This window comes from Bidens hawaiensis, unplaced genomic scaffold (genome assembly GCF_021521415.1).
Source record: "Bidens hawaiensis isolate Kalapana, Puna unplaced genomic scaffold, B.hawaiensis_p1.1 tig00035107_1, whole genome shotgun sequence".
NCBI classification, from domain to species: domain Eukaryota; kingdom Viridiplantae; phylum Streptophyta; class Magnoliopsida; order Asterales; family Asteraceae; genus Bidens; species Bidens hawaiensis.
This window is the reverse complement of record NW_027505353.1, coordinates 52,502-73,824: the sequence shown is the minus strand read 5'-3', so window position 1 is coordinate 73,824 and position 21,323 is coordinate 52,502. Positions and strand designations below refer to the sequence as shown.

General features: G+C 34.0%; 1 protein-coding gene across 1 annotated transcript; it reads right to left on the bottom strand.

The window, feature by feature from the left end:
- Window positions 1-666: 666 nt before the first annotated feature.
- Window positions 667-1,470, bottom strand: LOC143612641 (protein LEAD-SENSITIVE 1-like). Its single transcript, XM_077086576.1, has 2 exons — window positions 1,368-1,470; window positions 667-1,292 (listed from the first exon to the last, which is right to left on the bottom strand). The coding sequence occupies exons 1-2, from the start codon at window positions 1,456-1,458 to the stop codon at window positions 667-669; spliced, it is 717 nt and encodes a 238-aa protein (XP_076942691.1). The 5' UTR covers window positions 1,459-1,470.
- Window positions 1,471-21,323: the final 19,853 nt, after the last annotated feature.

The following is a 21,323-nucleotide window of genomic DNA, read 5'->3' as shown; positions in this document are numbered from 1 at the left end:
TATTACATTTTTTCGGGACCCAATCGCTCCATTGAAAACCGAAACTCCCGGCATCCACAACGGACCGCACCATCCATTTTTTAATCGACGAAACCTCGAACTCTTTGCAGCTACCAACCGCCCAAGACCATGAATCTTCACGGTCAATCATCACCACCCCTTGAAGGAGATCTTCCAACTCTTGCTTCTCGATCACCTCCTGTTGATATGTAGGAACCCTTAAAACGTATTTTTGCTTATAATAAGAGAAAGTTGTTAACATGACACATGAAACATTATTTAAAAGGTTTGACTTTGAAGTTAACAAATTTCGCGTAACAAAGCAAACCACTACATATATAAAATATATATTGTCCCCTGCCAACATACATATTATGAAATCAGTTTCCCCTAACTAATTAAGTAATTCTTTAATATTTAGCGGACAAGAGGGACGATCTGTTTGCCTGTATAACCTAGCTATATATAAACTCGCATGGCGTCAAATGCGACAAATGGGAGGGTTTAATCATACCTCAATACTTTTATTTAATTAATTCATTATTGATCTTAAACATTCATATATTGTACATACATAGCATTGAAATCACATACTCGACTTAATTAATTCATCACACACATACATAATTATACTACAAGCAACCAAACCATTAATGACATGCACAATTATCTCAAAAGACTGAGACCAAAAGAAGATAACTCCTCCACAGCCACTTTCACAACATCCTCACGAATGCCCAAATCTTTATTCTCTCTTTTCGAACAAGATCTTGGAATAGCCGTTACAAACCGCTGCATACGGCTCCCAACTTTGTCCTCCATTTTAGTCGGATGAACCATATTTGCTTGGCTGCTCCTCCCTTGGTAGCTAATATCCTTGCTCCATAGACCTGTTTTACAATAAAGTGCAAAATCTTCACAATTGTTGATCAAATCATACTCTATATAACCATTTTCAAGCAGATAAGTGGCCCTATGTATGACTTCTTCTGGTGGATCGGATCTTGCGGTGTTGCATGTTCCGCCTCTAAGTTTGGCAACAAGGAACTCACGACTTGCTTCGTATTTGAATCGGTATAGTGAACCTTTTTTAATGAAGCAATCTATGCAAGTCACCCTTACACCAGTACCAGCTACTTTTTCCAACCCACAATCCGACATTGCGCATGGAGTTTTTTCCTTTTTTCGGCCGCCACTTGAGATCCAGCTCTTAGAAGCAGTTGAAATATGAAGAATTCCATCTGCTTTTGGGTTCACCAAATGAATAAGTTTGCCTTCTCCAATGAAAATTCCTGCACATATGCAAGTTTCTTAGTTACAAATTACTAATTAATAAGCAACCACAAATGTATAATTAAAATGCTTACCATGGTGAGTGTACATGTTCTTCCTCCAAGTATAAACATGGTCTCCTTTCTCGAGTTCAGATTGTTTCACCTTCTGACTAAATAGCTCCATTTGTATAATTAAGTTGCTCACATACAATGAGATCTGTATGCATGTGTATATATAGAGAGAAATTGAGTTGACTTGGACCGACTTAAATTTGTAAGAAGCTTAGAATGGGTCAGACAAATGTTTTAAATTTGTTTTTGCCTTTTGTTTTAATTTTACAATTTTATTCTAAAACTTTGGAGCATTGAAATAATTCTTTTCATAGTAATAATGTACCATTGCATTTCATTTATTTATAACTTTTTTTGAACAAGTTGATAGGTTAGAACCAATGAGACAACTCACCGACATGCAATAATATGGCATTCAACCTATTTCCACCAACTCATCTACTCCAAGCAAACACCTATTTAACTAGATCAAGAAATTTTTCCTATGAGTTCACTATTCGGGTCGGTTTGACGGTTTAGTTCGGTTCGATGGCTCAGGTCGTTAAGGTTTGTCACATAACAAGAATACGATACAATAACATAAAAGAAATTAAAAACATGTAATACAAATATGATGGTCTTTTCGAATTTGGGAAAAAAACACTATAGTTATTCTCTTCGAGGGTTAACTACTTGAAGATGATGATCGAAAGTTTGACGACTCACTTTGAAAATATCTCATAGTGCCCGGGCGATGATGGCTCGGCTGGGGTATAATGGAGTTAAGGTATTGAATAATGTGGGTTGTTGCTGAATGTTCTGCTACTTGGAATGTCACTATATTGTGAGCATAGATAAAAGCTACGATTAATTAGCCATTATAACAAAAAAAAAAGGTTGAGGGGCTTGAACCAGGATTCTAACAATAGGAACAAGGGATGTTTACCGTTAGACCAGAGATCCAATTTATTAATGAGTTCACTCACAAAGTATATATGGGTTCACTCTCATATTTTATATATACGTACTATGTAAAATCAGAAACTTTGTGGGTTCCCATGAACCCGCACCCTTATAGATAGATCCGCCCTTGTTTGACTCAACAATAAGTTTACTGCCCTACTATTCCTACACGGGCCCTTCCACATACATGCAAGTGGCTGTTTGAAATATATGATATGACATTAGTAGGTCTTTTTACATATGCGCAAACGACCGAAAAAGTATGAGGGCTATGATTTAAAATAAAGTAAGACACAGGATGTCTGACATCGGAGTTTGTGAAAGTAATGCGTTATGTATAGACCTACCTATATGCGGCGTATATAGGGTGCCAAATAAGGTTGAATACGGTGGTCTTAGACTTGGTCGGTTACGAGATTCAAACGCATCATTATTGGTAAAATGGTGGTGGTGTTTTAAAAAATGAAAAAGGAAGAATATGTTGTAGAGTTATATGGGATTACTATAACATTTAAGATATTTCACTTTTCTAGTATTTGTAACATCTACCCGACCCGTCTTGCATTCGGGTAATTCATTCATAAATCCCGCATTTGTTTAATGTATTTATTTCATTTATTGATAACAATTATGTGATTATTACACAAATGCCCCCTAACTAATCTTCTACCCCTTTGTGCGCCTAAAACCAAAGCCTAGGGACTAAATTACAAAAAATACCTTAAACCATCTTTCCCTCTTCTCCTTTTCCGTCACCACGCCTACCCTCTTCTTTCTTGAACCTTAATTTTCGGCCAAAATCACTAAATTGATGTTATCAAATCAATTGCCAACCTTAAAACACGACCACCAACACCTTAAACATGGTAAATGATAACAATTTGACAGCTAATTCAAATAAATTCGAACCGCGGCTCTTATGACCTCCAAAGCACTATAAATACTTGTTGAATCAATTAAATTCGTCCACACACTCCTTACAACGCCAAAACACTAAACCCTAACTTAATTTCAAGCTACAAAGTCGTCCAGGTCCATATTGAACTCGATTCGATCCGTGAATCCTAGTTCATTGTTCTCTCATAATCCATCATCAAAATTGGTAATTGTTATATGCTTTGAGTTCGTTTTTATCCGGTAAACATTAACCCTAAATCAATTATAATCAAACATAAACAATTTATCGGATTGAAAATTCTAGGGTTTTTGATTTGGGAAGAACAAACTGTTTTTGTATATTAATAGCTGTTTCCATCTTATAACCAAACTAAGGCACCGGCCTGATGGCCATCGCGTGTTTTTTTAAGCCAAAAACCGGCCTGGGCGCGAGTTCGAGTCCCTCAGGCCCGATTTTTGCGTTTTTAGTTTTAAAAATACTTTTTAAATCAATTTTTGTTATTAATATATAACATTAGACAAACATTATTTTGATAAATCGAACCCTGTTTTTGTTTAAAAACCTTCTCTTATATTAAAACAAAAATATATATACATGCATGATATAATAAAATCCTATACCTCTAAACTGAACTTTATTCATTGATCAAAATTTATTTTCGTTTAACTTTCTCGATATTATGTATGTGTGTGTGTGTATATATATATATATTCTCTTTTATTTACAAATCTAACATAAGATTTAATAATAATAAGGGGAAAGTGAATATTGGGCTGTTAAACGTCTAAGCTTAGATGTGAAACATTCAAAACTACGTCGTTTGATTAATCTTACATTAAAACTTCCTTTTTTTTCTTCAAGGTCTTTACGAAACAACCCAAAAAGAGATTCAAAATTTGTTGAAACCTTTTTTTGAAATTTTTTTTTGTTTGACTTATATGTTGAAGACGGTTAAATCCAAAACTAAAATTGAGTAGTCGTCAAAGGAATTCAAGTTTCAAGTATATATGTTTCTGATCTTGATTCTTTGCTAGCTCATTATTAAATTGATATCATAGTATAATGTTTTAAAGAATTTACGAATTAAATATCACAACTAAAAAAAACAATGAGCTAGTGATTTTCATGGTTCTCTAAATTATATATACAAAAATTAAGTGGGCAAAATTACTTAAGAAGATATATGAGAACGATGATGTGTGAATCAAGAGAAGGGAAGTTAAAGAAAATTAATTATAATATTTTATTTATGTTCTATGCATGTTTTAATTGAATCTATTTAAAGAAATTTGACATAAAAATGGATAGCTTTAATGCAATAATTGATCAAAACGATGTAGTTTTGAATGTTTCACATCTAAGCTTAAACGTTTAACAGCCCCATATTCACTTTCCCCTAATAATTATGATAATAATAATATTATTAATAACCATAATAATTATGGTAACTAACTAATAATATGTTAAGTTTACTTAAAACACTATCGAATCTCAAATCCGTCATAATTAATTATTTCATTTATACTTATTAGTCATAACTAACTAATAATCTTGTATTATTTCATTTATGATTAATTAATAATATCGATAACAATTAGAAACTTTTGCCGACGTGTCCCGAGGAGCTCGACCGTTTCTATCTTAATTTTTATCGGGGTCTCATCTTCAACGTGAGTAATCACAACCCACCCCACCTTTTATCGTTTTATATTTTGGGGGCGTTATGCGCTCACAAATTAAATAGATTATAATTTTCACTACAATTCCACTATATGCGTAGAGATATAATTGCTCAATTAGTTGATACGTGCGAATGTGATTATGTGTTTATTTTGAGTTATAGCTATTGGTATCTCATCCTCATCCTCATTAGTATGATCATACGTCGCCGGAGTAACTTGACCCGTATGGGAGAATGAAATGGCCCTTTTATATTATTGGTATATTAATTGTTGTAGTTCATATTTTCGCAAGGAATTGTCATTTTCAATATTATTATGTACAAAAATCGTGATTACTTGCTTAACTTTATGTTAACAAACTATATATTTTTACACTTGACGCAAGTAGCTATATGGGATGAAGTAAGAGAATAAAAGAATAGATTGGACCTTAAGTTGCATGATGAATTAAGATCGATTTTTATTTTAATATTTGATTGTAATGTTATTTCTTTTGAGACAATGTTATGTTTTTGTGTACTTGGCCGTTTTATGAAATAAATAATTTAGATATTGACACATGTAATTTATTGTCTTTTCAACTATGATACAAATTATGTCGCGCCGCGTCATGTTCTGCCGCAGGTTGGGGTTTTACAGTTACATCACACATCCAAAACTTTTTGCTCTTGAGAAATTCAAAGGATGTTTGGTGGCAGACCGTTTTTTCATGCTAGATGGGTGATATTCGGTCATTAGGAATGGTTGAGGGAGACGGTTGGTATAGCAGAAATTGAGGAACTAAAAGATTTACTTTAGTTGTGTCAAGGGGTTTTAATTGGATCGGGTCAGGATATTGTTTGGGCTTGCGACCCAACTGATGTGTTTTCGGTCGGGAGTGTTAAGGATAGACTTCAGTCGAACTCATATGTAACCCCTAATTATGTCTTCAATGGAACAAGTTGGTCTCAAAAAGGTGGATTTTGTGGCGTGGCGGGTGGTCCTAGGCGGTTGCCAAATTTCGACGCTTTGACAAAAATTAATATCCTGGTTCGATCGCTTCTTTGCCCAATATGTGGCAAGATAGAGGAGTCAGTTGAACATGTGTTTGTGTCGTGCGGCCTTGCACGATATATGTGGAGTTTGGTTTCAGAATGGTGTAAAATACCCGTCTTCTTCGTTTTTAGCTTTCGGGATATTTTAGAACTTCATAAGTTTTCGAAGTTCCCAAAGGAAAAAACAAGAGTTTTCCATGCGGTGCGTTTGATTACGACTTGGATTTTGTGGAAAAGGAGGAATGTGTTAGTTCACAAGGGAAGTCCTATTCATCTTGTAAGTTTGGTGGAGGAAATAAAGATGGGATTTCTTTGGATAAAAAATAAGTGGAAATGAAGAGGTCTTATTTGGGAGGATTGGTGTCGATTTATTGTATAACAGGTTATGGTTTCAATACTTGTGTCTTTCTTGTTCTTTTGGTGGTGTGCCTATTTTTCTTTCAGTGTTTGTGATTGTAATGATGTTCTAGCATCTTGCTCGTTTGATTAATACATTTTTGTTGTTAGTAGCCTTTTGTTATTTTATATTCTTGTAGACGAATGGTCTGCAGGCAATTATCAAACTTTACCAATTAAATTACATTATGAATTGATTAAGATTCTTTTAATCAGGACCTATCGATGGGTGAGAGCCAAAGATTCCATCTGATATCAAGTGTAGATTTTAAACTCCACTTGTATGCCTACTTGTGATTAGATGCTAAAATTTACATTTACAATATGTATGTTACCTGAATTATGAATATATGATTGTATGGTACAAGTTGGGTTCAATCAAATTGGTTTATGCTTGTATTAGCACATGTCTTGTGTGTTTTTCATCTACGAGACACTAACATGATGAGACGTTTTTCAATTTTCCCAGCAATCACCACGTATGCTCATGCATATAATTGTAGATGCAACCATTCGAGGTATGACAAAAAAGAAAGAAAGAATTTAGCTTCATTAATACCCATTGCCCTTCAAACCTTTGGAACCGAACCTTTCATACCGAATTGATCTTTATGGTAAAGATTTTGGTTTGGCTAGTTCTAGCAAAACTCCACTCATGGTTCTCGATTCCGGGTCAGTTTGATTCGATTTCAATGGATTAGACCCTTTTGAGCATTACTTATAATTAAACAGGCTGAAGGATGGATTGAAATGGTTTTAATCTAATTTAAAAGGTTCAAGGACAAGTTGTTACATGTATAATGCTAACAAACTTGCTAATCGACCCTAGTCAACTTGATGGGTTTAATTCCTTCTGGAAGAGGAAAAAGAAAACATTTTGTTGAATAAGTTTATTATAATAAAATGGTTCTTCATACAAGTACGTCAATTAGGACTGAATGATAAATTGAAATTGGTTTCCGTCATATTTAACAGGTTAAAGGACAAACTGTTCAATTTACAACATTAACAACTTGCTAATTGGCCATAGTCAATTCATTGGGTTTTATTCCTTAGGGCCTTAGGGGAGAGGAAAAAAAAAACCATTTTGTTGAACTAAGTCTATTCAAATAAGATGGTTCTTCATACAAGTACCGTAGGGGTGTTAAGCGAGTCATGTCAATACAAACTGTAAAATTTAGCACTCCAAACATATATGAACTCAAAAACGGTGTCAAGCATATTAATCTGGACATGTCGCGAATACTCATGGGTGGGTTGACAAGAACAAGAATCTTTACAACAAAAAATTACAAATGTTTATAAACCAATTTATTGCATTTTAGTTATTATGTTAAATCAGTTTTGATTTGATTTTATGCTTTAGTTTGGCATAAAGTATCAAACCAATATAATTTATGACATAAAACACATTTAAAACCAACAAAAATAAATATATTAGACGAGTCAAACCACAAACCTATTATGTTAACATGAGTACGGCCCATTTAACTAAAAAGGTTTGCAGGTTCAACCTGAAATTAACCCGAACATGTTTTCATTATACTCAAACCAACGAACTTGGTGTCAGGTTCATGCCATGTCAGTATGCACAAATTTATTTCAAATGTCATATGCTTACGGGTTACAAGACTCAATGATGGATCAGGTATGGTTTTAGGCAAAACTGTTTTTAGTTACAATTTGCAAAGACGGCGCTATCTCATAAAATCACTGTTCATGATGTCACATCAATATGTACAATTGTTTTAAACACTTTTGTACAAACTATTTGGGCATAATTACTTGTTGTTGCTATTGTTTTTGCTGTTGTTGACACTCTCACAGTTTTTTTTTATCTTATAACTTTTAAGAATATAATGTTTTTTTATGCAAATTTTATTCTGAACCTAGTCATGCGAAAGAATATAAAAGTCATCGAAGACAAACATACAAGCTGTTGTAAAATTGTGTACCTGGATGATGAATTCAATCAATGATGCAAACCTGTAATCTTGATTTCAATCTTGGTTTCTTGAACAATTTCCTGGATTAATCTCTGAATCGTGAATCACTTTCAGATAAACCTACTTGTGGGTTACACGCAATGATTTATCGGATAAGACAGAGATTTTTCTGTAGATGGAATTTGATTTTGATGATTCTATGTGATGATGAAGAACCAGAGAGAAGTAACCATCTTCTCTGTTCTATTCCTATGCGATCGAGATTATTCATTATCTTTATGCCAGGGAAAACATCGATCAACATATATGATCAATTCCCTCATGAGCCCAAATATTAATTAAGCCCATTTCATATACCACTTAAGCCCAAGTAAATAAATAACAAACCAATGTTATTATAAATCCCAAATAACCTTTAGAATTAAATCGAGTCCGCACTCCCGCGTCACCTAACTCGTTTATATCTAACGTTATTTTCTCGATCGACAAGTTAATCCAATAGCACTAAAATAACCAACAATCCTCCCCCATTTTAGTGATATCCATGATTAACTTAACCCTCATAACAGAAACGCAAACGTATGCATAAATGAAAATGTTCTACGGATTGAATTTTCATCTTAGTAAATTACACGATCCAAATATTCGAATATCGGGGTGTCCTATAGATTGAACCCTTGCTATTCATTTGAATACTTGAAGGTAAAATACACATGCGTTTATAAATCCAAATTCCACTCGACACAATATTTTACTAGTATGTGTCCTAATCCTTCAAAGAATATATCAAAGCTCAAGTCCAAAGCTTCTTGAAGCGGCTAAACTTAATATTCTTATAGGTAGTTCATTATTCTCGCACCCGCACTGCAATTTATCAATGAACTATTAAGAAGCTATACTTCAACCTACTTTATCTTACGGTCCGAACACAAACCTTGGGATGTTCATGATATTGTGTTCCAATATCTATATGAAAAGCTTTCCGCATTGAATTCAGCATCTAACATTGTATTAGATGGGAATTGGGTGTCTTGACATATGATATTAACGTATGGACTTTAAACCCAACCCCATGACTGATATGTTCACGAGATCTCTTCCTAACTCTTTAGTTAGATCATCAGTCAAATTATACTCATATATTACAAACTAAACTGACATCACACCTTGCATAGTATAATATATAACCGTCTAGACTTTCCATTATACATTGACTATAACCCATAGTCAGCACTATCCCACATGATAGATTTTGGTGATATCGGTTTGATCACAATGGAATTTTGTAATACGATATATCTTAGCCATTTAACCACTTTATTATTATTTGTTGCAAATGCTAGAAACTTACATTCCATTGTCAAGTGATGCAAATTCATTCCTTAATTACATAAGAAATAAAACCTTCTCCAAGAGAGAATACACATCCATAGTTAAGCAATTTATTTACTGCTTGCCAATGTTGAGCACTAGGATTACTAGTATATCTGCTCAAATTATCCACAACATAAACTGCGTAAGTCCTTGTGCTAATCATAGCACACATCAAATATCCAATAAACTTTGAATACTCTAATTGTGAAATAGAATCTCCTTTATTAGACATAAACTTGATATTAGGATCTATAGGATTGCTAACCGAAGAATAATCAATCGATTGAATTTCTTCAATACTTCCTCAATGTAATGAGATCAAATCATAGCTACCATTGTTACTCCTTTTTAGTATTATACCTCCCCCACATCCTTAATATCAAAATTTGAATATAATTATATCTTTGTCTTATTAATCACTCAAATCCGAGTATTATATCAAGGAATTAACCATTTCCTTTAAGATTCCATTTTCCGTTCATTCTAAAATAACTCACATGACCTAACCTGGCATGTCACAATATGTACACACGGTCTTCCCTGCTTTGAAATGATTTTATGGCATACAAACATATTCAATAGCAAATGGGACATTAATATTTAGTTTCAAAATTCCAATACATAAATACCCAAATCGAACAAAGGTTCATGAAGACATAAGATAAACTTATCCGACTCAATGACCTATTTAAAATAACCATCTAAAACAATTTCATAAAGAGATTCTTTCTAATTACTGAAAGATACAACACATAATCCAAACTAATGTTTTCTAGAAGTAAATACAAGTCTAACTTTTGCATTTGCCATCCTGAGTACATATCCATCTTCAAGTGGTTCAAACTCTTAAACCATTTAAGATCCTTACATACATGACTCATATCACCCGAGTCTACCCACCATGCAAGCATGTCATCCTGTACATAATAGGAATAAGAAATAAACCATAAATAATTCTTCACCGAATTATTTTTAAAATCATTAGACTTTTTGAGTCCAATAACAACCCAAAACCAGGGTTTCTTTTATTTCACAACCAACAGGTTTTCCCGACTTGTATACATCTAATGGGCTTATGTTACTTGGGTCGTGGCTTATCAACCCCCATGTGTGTACCATATGAACAACTATTTAATAATTTTTTTTATTTCATTCAAAATATCAAATAAACATTGTTTCTTTGAATCAAATCCAATTTTCTGTTTTGCAAATAATTAACATGTCCCGAATGAATTATTGAATCAACTACAAAAAAATCATAGGTTTTTATTAAATTTAAAATATAGTTAGTAAACGTACCTTATGAAGAGGTTGTCTTTGGACCCGCATTATACTTGTTTTCAACCGCAATCTTCATTCGACAATCGATATGTCCCATAAGTCAAACCAAAATATATATCCTACCAACTTACTGTTTGTACTGCTTGTAATCAATTCAAATAAGTTTTTCATGTATCGCAATTCACAAGAAACAACTAGTTTCTTTTTCATTAAATTTCATGAACACGTTTAAAATAAAGCGGTTTTGACGTCCATCGCCGATCGCCCGGCCCATGAAGTCAGTTCTTCTCTTGACTTATATGGTTATCTTCAAACCAAAATTAACCGACAACAACCCCTATCAAGGCTGGCAATTTCAAACAGAATCGAGGCCACCCGTTATCATTGAAACAATTAAACCATGCAACCGACTACCCTTCCGATTCCGCCATGAACATCGAAAGAGTAGCCTTCAATAAAAGCATGTGTTTCCAAAGTGCCAAGAAATAAAAATGTAGCCTTTAAAACAAAACCGTTTTATTTATTTTCAATGATTATCAGTGTAATCCTCCTTATCCAAAAGATGTTATCATGTTGAATTTCAAAGTCAGAACATTGGCATGTGCATCCACATGAGAAACATGCCAAAAGTGATACACTTTTTCATTTAATTCGGATCACATGGTTCCGATCATCAACAATAAAATAAAAACACAAGATTGTTTGTTATTATCATAATCCTTAATTACCAAATTATTTAGTTATCCGTCACTAAAAACACAAAACAATATTCTGCCAACTGATGACTTCCCTTTAACTTAAACAGTAATCTGTCTATTTATTATACGTATCAGTTACAATATAATAGTGGACAATCATAAACATGGAATACATGCTTTCAAGTTAATAATTATTTACTTATGCCACTATACAGGGAACAAACTATTCACATCTATTTACTAAATTTCTGATTCGTTTTGATAGACTTTCAACTTAAGTACATAATAAAATTATGCCCTCATAACATATTTACCCGTTACGATTGGAACTGTAGTTACTAAACATTCAGGATTGTCCAAGAGAAATAAAAAAAAAATTGGTTTCTGTCCATATGTCAATCCATAGCCTATGAAAACCACTTTGAAAATCACTTTAGTTAAGAATAACAAACTTGATTTTTTTTATCAAATATGAAAACCACTTTTTGGTTAAGAAAAAATCTTTCTGTATATCAAAAACCTAACGCCACCACCATTCATTCATTAATTATTCATCATTCGCAATCCCCAGTAATTGTATTCGATTTATTTAATGCAATTATTTATTAATAATTATCACATGTGAAATAGGGTTAATTCACAAACCATAGAACATGAAAATATTCGTGAATCTCATATTGAACCCTATAATAGGTTTATCTTTGTTGTAAAATTGTGTACCTGGATGATAAATTCAATCAATGATGCAAACCTGTAATCTTGATTTTAATCTTGGTTTCTTGAATAATTTCCTGGATTAATCTCTGAATCGTGAATCACTTTCAGATAAACCTGTTTGCGGGTTACACGCAATGATTTATCGGATAAGACAGAGATTTTTCTGTAGATGGAATTTGATTTTGATGATTCTATGTGATGATGAAGAACCAGAGAGAAGTAACCATCTTCTCTGTTCTATTCCTATGCGATCGAGATTATTCATTATCTTTATGCCAGGGAAAACATCGATCAACATATATGATCAATTCCCTCATGAGCCCAAATATTAATTAAGCCCATTTCATATACCACTTAAGCCCAAGTAAATAAATAACAAACCAATGTTATTATAAAGCCCAAATAACCTTTAGGATTAAATCGAGTCCGCACTCCTGCGTCACCTAACTCATTTAATCTCTAACGTTATTTTCTCGATCGACAAGTTAATCCAATAGCACTAAAATAACCAACACAAGCTGTAAAAGGTACTCTAAGATTCTGTTTTCTTTTATAATTTTTTTTCTCTTTTAGTTTTTGTATTTTCCTCTTTGTAAAGAAGTAGATTTATAATTTCTAAATGTAAAATCTATAGCTTTTGATTTGTAACAAATAATTGAAGCAAAATAGCTATTAAATAATATCTTAGTTTATTAAAGACAACAACACATACATTTTAGTTGGGTGGAAATAAAATCATTTTCATGAGGACCTTCTCAAATACAAATAGAGAGCGCAGTTGTATTAATAGTGATGTTTCACACATTTGGGTTTTTTTAATTTATAGAAATGATTTTCATCTCGGAACTAAATCACACACGCGTAGGCAAGTGTACCTATCATATATGTAGTATAGTATCGGTAAGAACCAAGTATCGATCAATGGATACAATAACTCCTGATACTAAATCTTTGTTAATGTCTAACTGGCTAAAATCACAAGTTGATTGGTTTTAACTAAAAATATCATGAGAAATATAACAACTAAGTTAACGAACACAAAAGCAAACGATCAAGTAAGAATGCCACTTTAATCTCGAATCCGTTTAGTTCACAAATGACAACAATTATGGATAAATAGCAAGATCACAAAACGCAAGTAACTAGAATCTCGCTAAAGACAGCTAATCATGTGACTTGTTGGAAAGTTAAAATGAAATATACAAACTAACCACCTAAAGTCATTCAATTAAGACAAGTTATACGATTATGTCAAAGTTTTTTGATGGTATATATGGACTAGTTTACTATCACGGGTGACTAATCCAACAACTATTTGAAAAAATAGCATGAAAAACACATAATCCACTTAAAGTTGATTAAACTAAGCAATAATTATTCACTTCTTCAACTTATGGTGTTTATGTCAAGATTACATAAATTAGAAGTTTGTCTCAACAAACCCTAGATAAACATAAAACCTAACATGATAAATCACAACAAATACATTGTTTTTCCAAACAAAAGTATAAGGATGCACATTCAAAAGTTTATCATAAATAATCAATAATCAAGACCTAATTCAGCATCCCTAGCTCAAAAGCCATAGACTAGCATAAAAATATTCAAATCCATGAATGGATGCTTAAATAACAATACATAACCAAACAACCACAAGTCTGAAATATCATGACATAACATACCTTTAAATACACAAAACCATTGAAGAATAATTATGAAATTACTATAACAATAACACAATCCTTGCCAATAATCCACAAATACATCAAATATTACTAAACTTCATCAAAATTAAAGTGATAACAAAGAGCTTAGTTCATTATGAGCTCAAGAACAACACACAAGCTTGAAAAGACAACAAAATTCATGGTAAAATCACGAAGAATCAAACCAAAAATTCAAGCTAGATGATGTTGATATGGATGATGCTTCTCTTGATGTTGGAATCCTTCAATGATGCTTGCAAATAGATGGAACTCACCAATGTTTGGAAGTTAACAGTGAGTTCAAAACTCCATGGGACTCATTTTTTCTTTTTGGACGTTGCTATTCATATTTATATAGATAAAAGAGGCATGTTCATGTCTTGAGCATGGCATGATCATGTTTAGTCAAATACATATCTAGAATTCTAGTTGGTTCTTCGGTCTCCAAGATGGTGCAATTTCATATATTGAAGGAGTATCTACAACAGCCTAAGGGTTAAAAGAGTGCTAAAGAGTGTAATAGCTGGCTTATAAATCCAGCCTGATTTCCAAAATAACATTAGCACGATCATGCCATTCCAAATACATGATCATGTTTGTCATGGAATTTTCATATAAACCCTTCAAAATACTCATAATTCACCAAATACCCTGGTAATTCACAAATCATGTATAAGTATATAATCCCACTAATTTTAATTAAATTTCCAATAAACATGTCTGAAACGACGTAAAAATGTGAAATAATGTTAATACATGTTTTGTACATCTCGATCTTTATCAGGGTTATTAATGTATAGGGGTTATAATGTAAATATGGTTAAAAGGTCATTCGCTCTATTGTAAGTTATATTCGTTATTCTGTAACGGATGTAACACATTCGTCTAAATGTAAGCTCATTCGTTAACCCTATTTAACAAATGAGATAACGGATGAGGGCCATTCGCTATCACTTAAAGTATTAACGAATAAGCATGTTTATTCGTTAAGGTATTTGTAACGAATGACCTATTCGTTAAGTTAAGTTTAACGAATAGGGTCATCTTCTTATACATACCCCTGTAATCTTTTTTAATTATAACAGTTCTGATTATTCCTTGAATCCTCTCGTTACTCTGTCCGATTGCCATCTCGATATACACACTACACCTACTAACGTAAATCTAGCCTAATCGTATACCTAATCAACATAAGCATCGATGTAATCACAAGATCTAGATCCATAATAAGCTCTATCAAGTGGTATCAGAGCTAGAGATATGATCTTCGATGTTACTCAGTTGATTAATCGTTCAATTTATAATGTATTGAAGCTCTATTCATGATGAATTGATAGTAATCGAAGTTTAATTGTGTCAAGTTGAAACAGAGGATCATAATTGACTGTAATTAGCACTGTTCTAAGTGTATTAAAGGATTGTTTAAGGAAAAATTGATTCGGTAATGGAGGTTTCTAGTTAATTTGAGGACGAATTGAGGATTAGTTGACGAATGTTTCGTCTGGACTTAGTTTGAATTGGTTTTTGAGGTTATTGAGGATAAGTGATATGTTAGGAATGGTTTGAGATCACGGACGTGTTCGGATTTAGTCTGTAAGTTGATAGGTATCGTGTTCAGGAGCTTCAGACTAGTTTAGACAAGATTTGAGTTTGTGAAAGTTTGAAAAATATGAGTTCTTATTCGTTGCAAATGAATACTGATTCGTTACAAATGAATATTGATTCGTTAAATCTTAATTGATGATTCGTTAAGAATTAACTGCTTAATCGCTAAAATTTACAGACTCATTCGTTAATCTCTCACTTTCGTTATACTCACGTTCGTTTTTCAGACTTCTTTCGCTTAAGACTTTATTCGCTAAGATTCCATTCGTCCACACATTCGTTACACTCATTCATTAATTTCCCTTTCGTGTCAATTCATAACGAATATCAGTTCATTCGTTAATCATCAATTCGTCACTGTGATCACATTCATGTGAACAGTAAGTCTAAGGTTTACAAGTTTTACCAGATGCTAACCCATGGATAATGAAATTGGAAGTCACAACAAATGTCCCAAATTGTTGAAATTGTCAGACTTTGTTCGCTGGGAACCGAGGTTCCGTGCTCACTTGGGATCCATGCATCCAAGTAGTGTGTGTTTTCTAGACGACGTGTATGCGACACCTTTGGTAGGCAGTGACAACATGGGATGGACACCAAAGGAATTCAAAGAGTATGAAACTCAAGAATTGAAAGACTTTAAGAGTGAAACTAAAGCCTACTCAACTCTTATTATGGCATTACCGGAACAAATTTTTCATCAATACAGTACAATCAAGATTTTTGCTTCTTTGTTCACAACTTTGAAAACAAGAAGTTTGGGGAACACACTTGAGAGTAAGAAGACGCTCGTAAAATTTCAATTTAGAAATTTTATTTTGATGAAAAATGAGACAGTTGAAGAGATGATTAACTGATTTAGTCATTTGATTGTGGAAATGTCAAGTGTCAATCTTGAGCCAACTGAAACAGATAAGATTGATACACTTAAGAATGCTTTACCTCTTTCATATTCAACTTTTCTGTTTTTATTGAAAGAAAACAGTTTCTTTAGAAACACCGAGCTCACAGCTGTGCAATTCATCAACAAAATTGAAAAAAGGGAATTTGATATTAAATGTCAAAACTCGTTGAACGAAAATCAGCAATCTTCAACTCAAAACCCTTCACTCTATGGGGGTGCCTTGCCAACAAATCATTCTTCAAGTTCTGTACCAATCAATGCTTTCTTTGCTCAATCTCAAGAAGAAATTCCTAATGTAAACTGTTCTCCTAATGTATGCTTTATGGCAAATGGAGCTAATGCAAATACAAGTGCTTCATCATCAAGCTTGCCTAAAGTAAATCTGCCAGAGGCTGAACAACAGTTTCCATTCTTGTGTGCTTTCACGACTTCATATGAACAGCTTGTTGGAAGCAAGATTGCCACAAGTGAATTAACAGATGAAGATTATGATCAAATTGACCCGGATGATCTTGAATTAATGGATCTCAAGTGGAACATGGCTATGATCGTTAGAAAGGTAAAGAGATTCATGAAGCGTACTGGGAAAGATCTTACTGCTTTGAATAAAAGGGTAGGATTTGATAAACTGAAGGTGAAATGTTACAATTGCGGGGACTTTGGCCATTTTGCCAAAGAATGTGATAAGCCAAGAAAAGAATATTCTGGGCCACGCAATTCAGAAAGACCTTCAGGGAAGAATTCATCTGGTGGGGATAAGAGTAAAACGACTGTATCTGGTGGTGAACAAGATAAGTCTACTGCTACTCAAGCTCTGGTGGTTAATGAATTTGTTGATTGGTCTCAACGTCTGTTGGGAAATCAAGCAAATGTGGCAATTGTTGAACCAGTAGAGAAATTCGAAGTTACTAGCAGTGATAATGTATCTGAAGGAACTGATTCATCTGATTCTGAGACAGATACTGATCAAAGCCTGTCTTCTCAAACTGAATCAATTCCTGATCAAGTTGAATCTTATGCATGCATGGCTAAGATTGATGAGGTATATTTTCAACCTTAAACTAATGTATCTGAACCTTCATCTGAAGTGATTGATTGTGCTAAGTGTGTTGTATTGAAAGTCAAACTTGAAACAACATTAAATCAAAACAATACTCTCACAAAAGATCACTTTATGATCAATGAATGCTACAAACAGAAAACAAAATTATTAGAGCAATCAACTATTAAAATTCAAAAACTGTCTGAAAGCAATCATGATCTTAAAGCTAAGGTTCAGTGTAAGATCATCGAAGTTGATCAACATTTTAAGGAGATTCTTCGACTCCGAACCTGTATTTCCAATCTCAAAAATGAAGTAACGGAACTTAAAAATAAGCTTGGAAAATTCAGAGATTCTTCATTTCTTTTAAATGAAATAATCGAAGTTAACCATTCACATAAGAAAAATGAAAAACAAGGTTTGGGATATGTCGAAATTCCACCTCCTTTTAAGCATGATTACAGTAGCATTCCCGATGTGGAGAAATGTTTAGATATGCCTACTGTTAAATCTGAAAAGGTTGATACAATTGAAACTACTGGTGAACCGATTCATATCAAAAGTAAAAATGTTTTTACCAAAAATTACTTGGATGGTTCAATCGAGGAGTTGTCTGAACAAGATGAGATTGTCAAAAACAAAGATATACCAGTTGACAATCACATTCTGTGTTAACCCGAAGATTTTGAACAAGCAGTGTATGGTTCAAAGCCTTCGGGTGTTTCATCAAACACTTCAGAAATTCCTAAGGTAATTTCTAAGGTAACATCTAATGCATCTCAATCAAACAAGCCTTCGGTGTCTGATGAGGAGTTGATGAGATTCATTAATCCTAAACCGAAATCTTCAAGTGGAAAGATTTTTAAATTAAAAGGTCTTTCAAAAAATTTTTCGGATAAGGAAGTTCCATTGAATCTTCTAAATCCGGAAATGATAGAAAGTGTTTTTCAAGATGATACTTCAAAAGTTACTGAACTTGAACAACAATTTAACAAAAGCAAATATAAACATGTTCAAGAAAAGACAAAAAGCACCACAATTAAACCCATAAAATTTGTCAAATCATCTGGGATGGAGAATTCATCCAATTCTACCAACCTAGAATTTTTCCAAAATAAAAAGGGATTTACATCTGCTGGTAATAAGAAAGTGTCTTTTGAAAATTCTAAGTCTCAACCCGTGCTTAAAAGTCAAACAAGTAAATCACTACATAAGACTTTAGACTCGCGTTTATGTTTTAAATGTGGAGAACTGGGACACGTGTCTAAAAATTGTAAAGCAAAGGTTAATGAGATCAAAGTGTCATTAAATAGTAACACTGTTATGAATTTCAGAACAAAAGAAGAACAAGTTGATGAAAGTGTTATAATGTATTCTGAAGTCAATCCTAGGAAAATTGTTAGGATTGAATCATTTAATGTATCAAACAAATGTGTTTACCGTGCTCAACCTATTTGTTCAAACACTAATTCGGGTAGAATATGTGATGGATACTTAAAGAAGAAAAACAAGAATCTTGTAACTTATTCTCAAGTACCGAATACAAGTGTTAAGTTATCATATTCTCCAAAAGTATCAAAGGGAGAGCCCAAGACTGAGGCTTGGGCTGCCTTTTTGAACTAATCATTTTACTTATTTGTGCAGAGTACATCTAGGTCCGTGTCTAATTACAAATGGATATTGGATAGTGGATGTTCTCGGCATATCACCGGCAACCTGGATCTTCTGAATAATGTCAAAGATATTCAAGGGGGTTATGTTGCGTTTGCTGGTAACCATGGTGGAATGATTACGAAGGAGGGAGAAGTTTCAAACGGGAAAGTGACGTTTGAAAAAGTTAATTATTGTGAAAAGGTGGATCATAATCTGTTGAGCGTGTCACAGATTTGTGATAAGAAATTTACCACTATTTTCACCGACAAAGAATGTGTCATCCTTCAACCGGGATACACGATTCTTGAAGACATGATTTTCATGCGATCACCTCGATCAAATGATATTTATATACTTGACATGAGTTATGATGTATGTAGGTTCCCTGGATGGATCGCACGAGATATCTCGATCAACTCAGGTGCGGAATCCCTGCGTAGATCGTTACGAGTATAGAACACGAATCACACGAACACACGAAACGAACACACGTTATATAATAACTCAAACACGTGATACGATATCACTATTACAGACACACGTTACAGCTCTCGTAACAACTCGAACAAACTAACACGAACAACTGATTCGAACTTAACACCAAGCCGTAAGCTAGGTATATAAATACATGACAACTTCGCCTGGCATGTTCAGGCGAAGTTGTCCATAACTTCGCTTGACTAACAAGTTCGCCTGTTAAGCGAACTTGTCAGTAACTTCGCTTAAACATACAAAACATAATTAAACATTACAGACTCGATTACAGACACTAGACTATGAACTACTGACATTATGCACCAACAGACTCCCCCTTGGCAGTAGCTTCATATCTTGATCTTTAAGCACTTGTCCTGTAATCTTCAACCTTGTATCTTCACGCATGCACTCCTTCTCTACCTCTTTGATACTTCCTCGCTTCGTCCTTCCAAGCAGGAATATAAAAGATTTTCTTCTCATTGAGCACCTGCAGATCAGCTTGCGATAAGTTTACCAAATGCATCGGATCGTAAACTCTTAGGAGCTCTTGTTCATCCTCGTCTTCCATCACTGCCTCTGCTGTCTCACAATCCACAAACCACCACTTTAGGTCTTTAAGCACATCCTTGGGCATAAGCTTCATCGGTACTTCTTTCAAACACCGGATCGGTTTATACTTCATGACCATCCAAGGTTTTCCATCAGCTCTCAAACCTCTATCCTTGTCTTCAACAAGTTTTCCCTTCTGCGGTTTCAACAGCTCAAACTTCTTCTCTTTTATACTCTCTCTCCATACAATTTTCCCAATAACTCTAGCCATATTATCGTCACTCCGATTGATTAACCCCAATCTGGCTAAGTCTTTCACTTCACATTCCGGCAGTGTATTCAACGACCTTAACATTCTTTTAAAATACTGAACGCCGTCATACCGTTTAATCACAAAGAGCTTCAACTGCTCATCATAGATCCAGCAAATAATCCCTTTCTTCGCTTCAGCATAGCCTTTAATATTGTAGCTCTTCTTAAACATTGTAGGGACCGCCGGTTTCTTCGTTTTGACGAACCACTGAGCATAGCCTTCCTTCCACCTAGGCTGCTCTTCCCATTCAGTCTCATCGATTACTGTCTCATTACCCATATCTGCTTTCTCCACACCTGGAATGTCATGCTCCACATTATCTTCTACTATTTCACCTTCTTCAACATCTTCTTCAATCACAATCTGAGGACCAATCTTTTCAATCTCTTCGACTGGCAATACATCATCATCAAACAACACATCATCACTAAACATATCATCATCTAATTCTTTCAAAGCATCAATCACATCATCTCCCATTTCTTCATCATCAACCATCACCACTTCATCACCACCAAAACTGCCAGCCGCACCTGCAGACTCCCCCTGAGCTGTGGAAGTCCCAAGAGCTTGAGTAGTTCTTGGCAACTCACCACCTGCACCTTTCGATGCATTGGGATCATCGTCTCTATCATTTCTCTTCTTTGTCCTTAACTCGTCGCCTTTACAGCCTGTCTCCCCCTGAGATGCCAAGAACTCCTTCATAGCATCTATAATTCTCCCATGTTCAACCAGGAGGGACGACTGTAGTTGATTTTCT

Excerpts from the sequence above, each read along its gene's own strand:
- LOC143612641 (XM_077086576.1), bottom strand. The coding sequence starts at position 1,458 with ATGGAGCTATTTAGTCAGAAGGTGAAACAATCTGAACTCGAGAAAGGA. Across the intron at positions 1,293-1,367 it reads GAACATGTACACTCACCATG|GAATTTTCATTGGAGAAGGC; the intron begins GTAAGCATTTTA and ends GCATATGTGCAG.